At 35.0% G+C, this 12,500-nt stretch overlaps 1 protein-coding gene across 1 annotated transcript in view; it reads right to left on the reverse strand.

Annotated features, from left to right (window-relative positions):
- Positions 1-10,379, reverse strand: part of LOC128029130 (limbic system-associated membrane protein-like) — a 16,703-nt gene extending 6,324 nt beyond the window's left edge. The window contains exon 1 of the mRNA XM_052616687.1: positions 10,091-10,379. Coding sequence (XP_052472647.1) covers positions 10,091-10,364 — 274 coding nt within the window. The 5' untranslated portion in view covers positions 10,365-10,379. The remainder of the gene's footprint in view (positions 1-10,090) is intronic.
- Between the last annotated feature and the right edge of the window lie 2,121 nt (positions 10,380-12,500).

Genomic DNA, 12,500 nt, shown 5'->3' on the forward strand with positions numbered 1-12,500 from the left:
ACACTATTCTACACCACAGCGTTCATCACACCTTCATCTGTGAATATTCACTCAGCCGCTGTCATTCTGATCTCTAATGACAGTCTCTCTAATCCCAGACTCCGCCTCTTCTTATCTAAGCACCACCCCAGGCGTGCAATAAAGGAATTATGCAAATCAGGCTCAATTAAAAAATAAAATGCTAAAACACGTTGAACAGGAGAATCTCCGAGCTCCTCAGGATGAGATGAAGCACTCATGCATCTGTCTTGTAGGTTTGTAAATGGACAGACGTGTTGTCAGTGTCTGATGAATGATGTTCACTAGGTGGCAGATTGACTCTGTTTCTCACAGCAGTGCTTTGGCTCTCAATTCTCTCACTCTGTCTCCCTCTGCTTTCTCCTAAACCAATCACTGTTGGCTTTTTAAAAGCGCTCTCTCTCTCTCTCCTGAAACACACACAATCTTTTCCTCTCTCTCTCTCCTCAGAGCGTTTCTGTCTTTCTCTCTAACATGCATGAAATTGGAATTGTAGTTGCAGCAAGACTGACAAGAAAATCTCTAACAGAAATACATGTTTCTCCAGCCTGACAAGAGTAGACTCATAAACCACACACATGGCATCTTTCAGGGGTTTTTGGCTCATAATTTCTGACCAGATTCACTCTCACACCTGAAAAAAACATCACCAGCTGCTCATTATGCCACAGTTTATGATAATAATATTAGTTAATAAAAGCCTCATGAGTGAAAATCATCATGACCATCATACAGAAACAGCTGTCATACCCTTGACAAAAAATATTTTACTAACACTGGCATTTCTAGCACTACAGAGACATTAGTAATACTACTGGAATTACTTATATTACAGGCTTCCTAATACTACAGAAGTTTTCATTACTACTGAAATTATTCATATTACTGCCATTCCTAATACTACAGACGTTATCATTACTACTGAAATTACTAATATTACTGCCATTCCTAATACTACAGACGTTATCATTACTACTGAAATTACTAATATTACTGCCATTCCTAATACTACAGACGTTTTCATTACTACTGAAATTATTCATATTACTGCCATTCCTAATACTACAGACGTTATCATTACTACTGAAATTACTAATATTACTGCCATTCCTAATACTACAGACGTTATCATTACTACTGAAATTACTAATATTACTGCCATTCCTAATACTACAGACGTTATCATTACTACTTAAATTATTGATATTACTGCCATTCCTAATACTACAAATGTTATCATTACTACTGAAATTACTAATATTACAGGCATTTCTAATACTACAGACATTATCGTTACTACTGAAATTACGTATATTACTGGCATTCCTAATACTACAGATGTTTTCATTACTACTGAAATTACTAATATTACAGGCATTCCTAATACTACAGACATTATCGTTACTACTGAAATTACTAATATTACTGGCATTCCTAATACTACAGATGTTTTCATTACTACTAAAATTACTAATATTACTGCCATTCCTAATACTACAGACGTTATCATTACTACTGAAATTACTAATATTACCGGTATTCCTATTATACAGACATTATCATTACTACTGAAATTACTAATATTACAGGCATTCCTAATACTACAGATTATTTCATTACTACAGAAATTACTAATATTACTGCCATTCCTAATACTACAGACGTTATCATTACTACTGAAATTACTAATATTACTGCCATTCCTAATACTACAGATGTTTTCATTACTACTTAAATTACTAATATTATTGCCATTCCTAATACTTCAGATGCTATCATTACTACTTGAAATTACTAATATTACTGCCATTCCTAATACTACAGACGTTATCATTACTACTGAAATTACTAATATTACAGGCATTCCTAATACTACAGACATTAATAATACTACTGAAATGACTAATATTACTGCCATTCCTAATACTACAGACATTATCATTACTACTTCAATTATTAATATTACTGCCATTCCTAATACTACAAATGTTATCATTACTACTGAAATTACTAATATTACAGGCATTTCTAATACTACAGATATTATCGTTACTACTGAAATAACTAATATTACTGGCATTCCTAATACTACAGACATTATCATTACTACTGAAATTACTAATATTACAGGCATTCCTAATAATACAGATTATTTCATTACTACAGAAATTTATAATATTACTGCCATTCCTAATACTACAGACTTTTTCATTATTACTGAAATTACTAATATTACAGGCACTCCTAATACTACAGACATTACTAATATTACTGCCATTCCTAATACTACAGACGTTATCATTACTACTGAAATTACTAATATCACTGCCATTCCTAATACTACAGACGTTATCATTACTACTGAAATTGATAAATATTATTGCCATTCCTAATACTACAGACGTTATCATTACTACTGAAATTGATAAATATTATTGCCATTCCTAATACTACAGACGTTATCATTACTACTGAAATTACTAATATTACCGGTATTCCTAATACTACAGACATTAATAATACTACTGAAATTAGCAATATTACTGCCATTCCTAATACTACAGACGTTATCATTACTACTGAAATTACTAATATTACCGGCATTCCTTATTCTAGAGACATTTGTAATACTACTGAAATTACTAATATTATTGGCATTCCTAATACTAAAGATTTTAATAATACTACTGAAATTACTAATATTACTGGCATTCCTAATAGTACAAACATTAATAATACTACTGAAATTACTAATATAACTGGCATTCCTAATACTACAGACATTAATAATACTACTGAAATTACTAATATTACTGGCATTCCCAATTCTACAGACATTATCATTACTACTGAAATTACTAATATTACAGGCATTCCTAATACTACAGACGTTATCATTACTACTGAAATGACTAATAATACAGACATTCCTAACACAGCAGACGTTACTGATACAACTGAAATGACTAATATTACTACCATTCCTAATACTACAGATGTTATCATTACTACTGAAATTACTAATATTACCGGCATTCCTAATACTACAGACATTAATAATACTACTGAAATTAGCAATATTACTGCCATTCCTAATTCTACAGACGTTATCATTACTACTGAAATTACTAATATTACCGGCATTCCTTATACTAGAGACATTTGTAATACTACTGAAATTACTAATATTATTGCCATTCCTAATTCTACAGACATTATCATTACTACTGAAATTACTAATATTACTGGCATTCCTAATACTACAAACATTAATAATACTACTGAAATTACTAATATAACTGGCATTCCTAATACTACAGACGTTATCATTACTACTGAAATTACTAATATTACTGCCATTCCTAATACTACAGATGTTTTCATTACTACTTAAATTACTAATATTATTGCCATTCCTAATACTTCAGATGCTATCATTACTACTTGAAATTACTAATATTACTGCCATTCCTAATACTACAGACGTTATCATTACTACTGAAATTACTAATATTACAGGCATTCCTAATACTACAGACATTAATAATACTACTGAAATGACTAATATTACTGCCATTCCTAATACTACAGACATTATCATTACTACTTCAATTATTAATATTACTGCCATTCCTAATACTACAAATGTTATCATTACTACTGAAATTACTAATATTACAGGCATTTCTAATACTACAGATATTATCGTTACTACTGAAATAACTAATATTACTGGCATTCCTAATACTACAGACATTATCATTACTACTGAAATTACTAATATTACAGGCATTCCTAATAATACAGATTATTTCATTACTACAGAAATTTATAATATTACTGCCATTCCTAATACTACAGACTTTTTCATTATTACTGAAATTACTAATATTACAGGCACTCCTAATACTACAGACATTACTAATATTACTGCCATTCCTAATACTACAGACGTTATCATTACTACTGAAATTACTAATATCACTGCCATTCCTAATACTACAGACGTTATCATTACTACTGAAATTGATAAATATTATTGCCATTCCTAATACTACAGACGTTATCATTACTACTGAAATTGATAAATATTATTGCCATTCCTAATACTACAGACGTTATCATTACTACTGAAATTACTAATATTACCGGTATTCCTAATACTACAGACATTAATAATACTACTGAAATTAGCAATATTACTGCCATTCCTAATACTACAGACGTTATCATTACTACTGAAATTACTAATATTACCGGCATTCCTTATTCTAGAGACATTTGTAATACTACTGAAATTACTAATATTATTGGCATTCCTAATACTAAAGATTTTAATAATACTACTGAAATTACTAATATTACTGGCATTCCTAATAGTACAAACATTAATAATACTACTGAAATTACTAATATAACTGGCATTCCTAATACTACAGACATTAATAATACTACTGAAATTACTAATATTACTGGCATTCCCAATTCTACAGACATTATCATTACTACTGAAATTACTAATATTACAGGCATTCCTAATACTACAGACGTTATCATTACTACTGAAATGACTAATAATACAGACATTCCTAACACAGCAGACGTTACTGATACAACTGAAATGACTAATATTACTACCATTCCTAATACTACAGATGTTATCATTACTACTGAAATTACTAATATTACCGGCATTCCTAATACTACAGACATTAATAATACTACTGAAATTAGCAATATTACTGCCATTCCTAATTCTACAGACGTTATCATTACTACTGAAATTACTAATATTACCGGCATTCCTTATACTAGAGACATTTGTAATACTACTGAAATTACTAATATTATTGCCATTCCTAATTCTACAGACATTATCATTACTACTGAAATTACTAATATTACTGGCATTCCTAATACTACAAACATTAATAATACTACTGAAATTACTAATATAACTGGCATTCCTAATACTACAGACATTAATAATACTACTGAAATTACTAATATTACTGGCATTCCCAATTCTACAGACATTATCATTACTACTGAAATTACTAATACTACAGGCATTCCTAATACTACAGACGTTATCATTACTACTGAAATGACTAATAATACAGACATTCCTAACACAGCAGACGTTACTGATACAACTGAAATGACTAATATTACTACCATTCCTAATACTACAGATGTTATCATTACTACTGAAATTACTAATATTACCGGTATTCCTATTCTACAGAAATTTTCATTACTACTGAAATTACTAATATTACAGGCATTCCTAATACTACAGACGTTACCGATACTACTAAAATTACTAATATTATTGCCATTCCTAATACTACAGATGTTATCATTACTACTTGAAATTACTAATATTACTGCCATTCCTAATACTACAGACGTTATCATTACTAATGAAATTACTATTATTACAGGCATTCCTAATACTACAGACATTAATAATACTACTGAAATGACTAATATTACTGCCATTCCTAATACTACAGACATTATCATTACTACTTAAATTATTAATATTACTGCCATTCCTAATACTACAAATGTTATCATTACTACTGAAATTACTAATATTACAGGCATTTCTAATACTACAGATATTATCGTTACTACTGAAATAACTAATATTACTGGCATTCCTAATACTACAGACATTATCACTACTACTGAAATTACTAATATTACAGGCATTCCTAATAATACAGATTATTTCATTACTACATAAATTTATAATATTACTGCCATTCCTAATACTACAGACCTTTTCATTATTACTGAAATTACTAATATTACAGGCACTCCTAATACTACAGACATTACTAATATTACTGCCATTCCTAATACTACAGACGTTATCATTACTACTGAAATTACTAATATTACTGCCATTCCTAATACTACATCTGTAGCATTCCTAATACTACAGATGTTATCATTACAACTGAAATTACTAATTATACTGGCATTTCTAATACTAAAGATGTTAATAATACTACTGAAATTACTAATATTACTGGCATTCCTAATACTACAAACATTAATAATACTACTGAAATTACTAATATTATAGATCTTATGACTGACATTATTAATATTATAAATCATTAATATCATTGACATTACTAATATTATAAATTATTAATATTACTGACATTTCTAATATTAGACAGTACAAATTAGTACAAACTGACATTGACAAATATGACATTACAAATGTTACTCACAAAACTTAAATTTTTAATAATGATATTGACAATTCTTGATTAGGGTTAATTAATAAAGCACTTTCATTAAAAGATGTTACCACTGATAAATAATATTTTCCTCTAACTCAAAATAAAAAAACACAACATTTCACTAGTTTAATTACAAAATGTGTTTTGAACCTTTATAATTTTGAATTAGAGCAAACTAATTTTTGTCTGACCTTAAACCGAACTAACAGACTGTAGAGTGTCTGCGTCTGCTGTTATATGTTACAGACATCAATTACATTATTAAAGTGTTCATGAATTATAGTTCATTTAAAATACTATGCCAACTGTGCCTGAAAAACTGTCTGATTCTGAGCCTCAGACCAGCTGAAATCTCAAGACTATGCACTCACACACACACACACACACACACACGCGCACACATGCGCGCACACACACACATACACACACACACACACATACTCACTCACTCACTCACACACACACACACACACACACACACTGAAGTGGGTGACTATCTGAAGTGTATGATCACAGGGAAGGAAATGAAGATAATTACATGTTACTGTTGTTGTTGTGTTGAAGCCGGTAATGACTGCAAGAGTCACTTATGCATTATAAAACTCTCTCTCTCTCTCTCTCACACACACACACACACACACACACACACACACACACACACACACACACACACACTCACTTCAGGATTGCAGTCACTCACACTCATGACAACATTAATACTGAACAAACAAAGCAGTGCTAGTCAAACGAATGAACACTAGCTCACTGTAAAGAAGACCCACTAAAGCTTCACATATTAAAATCAGTTCATAACAACACTACCCATAATCCTGAAGAGAGATCCACCAATCAGAGAAAGTGCTGTTACCATGGAAACAGAAAAAATGTGACAGTGAGTGACGTCCTGTCATCCAGTGACGTATTAAAGACATCTCTTATGTTCTTACGTTCACTTATAAACTAGGAATATTTCTCCCACAAGCACATATTGGTGAATATTTTTAAACTAAACAGTAATATTCATATTTGACCACTGCAGATTTGACTTTATTTCTGATCAGAAGAAAAACCTCAGACATACAGACATCATCATGAAGAAGATACAGTGAGTTTATACTGAACTGCTGTTCTTGTTCCTTCATCAATATTTCACATTTACTCTTTTATTATGAGCATCATCACACCGCATTAACAATCATAACCAGCTCCAGACGCTCTTCAGTCTGCGGCCGAACAGAGCCAGTGCTTCCTTCCTGTCTGAACTGCAGACCAGAACAATAATCCTGCAGAGTTTGATCGATTCTGAAGATGAACGACGTTTGCCTGTAATTTATTTAGTCAGACGCCTCTTTTATTTTGTGCTGTGCAGCAGAGCTGCTCGTATTAATCTTGAGGGAAACTTGCACAGCCAAGTTGATCTTCTCTAATTGTATAAAGATTTATGATTTTGCAAAAACAAAAACGCACCATACAATACCAAAGACTAATGAACATGTTCCTGCATAGAAAACAAGAATGGTGTTTTTCTCCTCCTGAGGCGCTGGGCATAAATCTCCCCTGCACTTTGCCAAGACCCCTTCAGAGCGCATGCCCACCGGACAGTAGAGCCGAAAACCTTCACCTGTGAACGGCCTGTGGATCACCGCGGTGTGGACTCGTGCACCGATGTGCTTCACTAGTGTTAGACTGTGAAAGATCCAGTATCTCAGGCATGTGTTATGAGAACTGCAGCCAAACACAGAACTCACTCACACACAAAAAAGCTGATTTAATTGAGTCGTCTGATAGCATGGTTACTCTAGGACAAACACCTTCTCATCAGCAGAAACAGAGGAACGAGTGTGAAATGACCCAAATACATTTTAGTTTCACACAAACAGACCAATTGGTAATGAGCCTCCAGAAGCTTACATGGCTGCGGTTGCCAGATGTTATGAGTTTAAATCCCCCAATCAGAGTGTCTTTTAAATCAATACATTTTCTGCTCAGCGTTTTCTTAAAGAGCCACACAGATGGTAAATCAAAAATGACCTGTATTACAGTGTATGATGTAGCTGTCCATCAGTGTAAACAATGTGCAAAGTAATTAAACCAAAAAGTACACGATTTATAAAGTTATTGGCTTCTAAAGTAAGGAGTCGACTCTGAATCGCTGAAACGAGTCGTTATAGATTTCAAATCTTTTGCCCATCTCTATGTACGTCACTAGAACACTTTGCATAATAATCTCCGCCTACCGTCTGGGGAGAAACTGACCTCTGACCTGCCTCACCCCCCCACACACAGACGCTCTGGTTGGTGTGAGAGCATCATGTCGAGGAGACGGTGTGTTTTTAATTGTAAAGGCAAGTTTGAGTTCAAGGCGGGATTTTCAAAGCGTTTGGCCATAAAAGAGGGTTCATTACCAACTTTATTTAGAACAACGAGCATCTCCGAATCACAACGCGAAGTATGATTATGAAGTTATGTGTTTGTTTTCTCCCGAGCGTCTTATCAGTATGTGTGCTGTCTGCAGCCTGTCTGCGCTGATCTTCATTTACAAACACGTCATTAAAATTCTGTGATAAAGTAATCCATATGAAAACAACGCGATGTCTGTTTTTCACGTCTCCCTTCATTATATCTAATGTGACCACGCCCCCGCGCTGAACGCTCTATTCAGATTCAAACTGAAGCGCGGCTTGAATACACCCACACAGAAGAAAAAGAAGCAAGACTGTTCAAGTTTTTTATTTTACTGTTTGCTTCGCGATGAGAGGAATAAGACATAATTCACCCCAAACAGATGCTAACGCATTGTTTACCATGAAGTTGTGTGCGGAACAACCAATCAAACCTGACTATGTTAGTTGACCAATCAGAACACAGTATGCTACCGAAAGGTGGGGTTTAAGGAAACTGAATCTTTTGAACAGCTTCACGCGAACCGTTTGGGGATCTCTGAGAATTGAGGTAATTTAAAATGATATTTTGACAAAATGACAATGTTTTTTAACCTTGTATGGATTTAAACCTAATGTCCAGGACTTATAAACAGTGATAGGAAGCTTAGAATTTTCATCTTACTGGCTCTTTAACAATTTCAACCTGTCAACCATCTCTCCACATTATGGAAAACACACTGATGAGCTGAAAACAGCAGCAACTTGTAAGTTTAGTGATGTCTCTTGAGATATTCTGCTCTCTTTCATTCGGTCGTTCAAGATAAACCTGTGAGCAAACCATGAGTGGATTTTCTCTTGATTTGTGTTTATGGCTGAGTAACGCTGATGAGATGAGATCAAAAACTGTATGAACAGTTCAATCATTGACGTGGAGTGAATGTGAACAGTTGAGAGAAAATCAGATGGGTGTCATTATACTGGGTTTCTTACTTGAATGCTGCTGTTAAACAGACCTGCTGTAGCTGAAAAATGAAAGCTGGTTATTTAGTCTTATATTGCATGTGTCCTATTGTTTGCATCTTTTTCTTCTTAATTAAATGTGAAATAATATTTTGGTGATATGACCCACCTGTGCTTTGACTTGAATGGTCTGTCATTAGTTTTAATAGTGTTTAAGATTATTGGCTGTGCTGCTCAGGAACTCTCAAAGGAGTCTTAAAAACTGACGTGAAAGAGAATCGTGATTCTGCCAGAAAAACAATCGTGATATGCTGTTTTTGCCAAATCGCCCACCCGTGCATCCAGCTAATCATCAGATGTGTGATCTGAGCGCTGATGGAGTGAGTGGGAGGTTTCTGCAGGAGGATGAACAGATGATGAGCTGTCATTGGTCTGACGGCCTGTCAATCACACAGCGCTCACCTTGAACGATGAGATAGACCTGTGACGTCTTGGGCTGCTGTTTGGTCTGGATGGAGCAGGTATACGGGCCCTCGTCGAACACATCCACCTTCTGTATCCTCAGACTGTACTCCAGCTGACCCTGAGTCACCAGCTCCACCCGCGGGTCCAGAGACCACTTATCCTCACCCGCGAAGATGATGTTGGAGCGGTTCAACCAGGCCACCTTCGACACCTTATCATCCACATAACACCTGACGGAGAGACGGACAGCTTCGGTTACTATCACACACATACAGACACACTCATGTCATCCTCTAGATCTGAGCCCGTCACGTGTGTGAGTGACAAACAACCTTCAGACGTCACTGAACTGAACAACTAAAAAAGATTATTTCACAAATAAATGACAAGCAACACACTGAGTTTAGGAATAGTTGAGACAAAAATAGAAATGTGCTGAAAATGTGCTCATCCTCGGGCCAACCATGAGTTTGTTTCTTCATCAGATTTGACTTTTTTGTCCAGTGAAAAAGTGCATCTGCTGTTGTTGTTTAGATCTGTTTAAACGCTGCTGGATCTGTGCAGATTTCTCTCCTGATTCAGACCAGAACACTTTTTCACTGGAGGAAGTGTTATTATGATTATAGACTCTATGTGTTTGAGTTAAAATCATCTTAATGCTGGATGTGTTTCAGGTTTTGTCTTCTCCAGATGTTCACTGATGGACTGGAGTGCTGTGGATTATTGTGATGTTTTTATCAGACTCTCATTCTGACGGCACCCATTCACTGCAGAGCATCCATTGATGAGACACTGATGCAGTGCTACATTTCTACAAACCTGATGAAGAAACACACTCATCCTGATCTCAGATGACCCGGATGAGACAGTTTTATCAAAATGACATTGTTGGCTTAACTATTCTTTTAAATGTGACAAAAAAGTATTTTCTCAAAAAACAAACCCAAACAATCTTTGTGTATTGACTGAAATCTCCAGAAATGGATGAGAATTAGTTTTAACGGCGAGTCTCTCATCTGTGTTTCAGTGTGGATCGTAGTCGTCCTTGATTGTAGCTCTCTGGATGAAGTGTTCATTCACGTTCACAAGCACATAATCAGAGAGAGAGAGAGAGAGAGAGAGCGAGAGAGAGAGACATCTCGTCACCACATCACTTGTGGCTAAAAATACAAAAAGGAATGATATCAGCATCTAAGCCTGTTTTCCTTTGTGCAGTTTACATTCCACCCCTCGAGTCTCCGTATTTCCAAGAGGAAACTTTCCAGAACATAGAGAGAGAAATCAGCCATTTCCAGGCCCAGGGAAATGTGCTGCTTATGGGCGATCTAAACGCCAGAACAGGAGCAGAATTAGATTTCATCGAATCGCACGGTAGCAGATTCATCACAGGCAATAACCACTTATACCCTTCTCACCCCAGCAGACAAAACTGTGATGAAACGGTGAACGCTCACGGACGGCAGCTGCTGCAGCTCTGCCGAGGACTGGCTCTGTACATCGTCAACGGGAGACTGCGAGGAGACTCGCTCGGCCGATACACCTACAGCTCAGCTCTGGGGAACAGCACTGTAGACTACACCATCACCGATCTAGAACTTTCCTCTCTGAGGGCATTCACAGTCAAACCCCTGAAACCTTTCTCAGACCACAGCCAAATCATCCTCTATATAAAGCAATCTGACACATCACCCCAAACAATTAGGACCCCATATCAAATGAGCAAAATAATGTCTTTCAAATGGACAGAAACCAGTGCCAGTAATTACAGCACTGCCGTCGATTCTTCAGAAATACAATCCCTCATACATTCCTTCCAAATACAGGAATACCCTAAAAACCAATTCGGCATCAATCAGGAAGTACAAGACCTAAACAACATATTCTACAAAACAGCACAAAAAAGTCATTTGGCAATCGTTAAACCAAAGAAAAAATATTTAGATACTGACAAATGGTTTGATTTGGACTGTAAGGCTCTGAGAAAAAACCTCAGAAACTTATCAAATCAAAAACACAGACAACCAGATAATCCGGACCTCCGACTTCTTTACTGTGAGGCACTGAAACAGTATAAAGCCACACTCCGGCGGAAAAAAGCACAGTTTTTGGCAAAGCCAGTTTGAAGAAATTGAAAAACTATAAACTCACACAAATTTTGGGATAAATGGAAATTGCTATACAAACCAAATCAAGAAGTTCTGGCAATCCAAGATGGGGAGAAGTGGAAAAACCACTTCCAGGAATTATACACCCCAACTGAAATTAAAAATTCTAATCAAAATGAAATAATTAATAAACTAGACAATTTGGAAAGATCAATTAAAACAAACCAAAACCCTTTAGATTTCCCCATAACAATGAAAGAATTGGGAGAAAAATTAGGAGTCCTTGAGTCCAAGAAAGCCTG

This window comes from Carassius gibelio, chromosome A15, assembly GCF_023724105.1.
Source record: "Carassius gibelio isolate Cgi1373 ecotype wild population from Czech Republic chromosome A15, carGib1.2-hapl.c, whole genome shotgun sequence".
NCBI lineage: Eukaryota > Metazoa > Chordata > Actinopteri > Cypriniformes > Cyprinidae > Carassius > Carassius gibelio.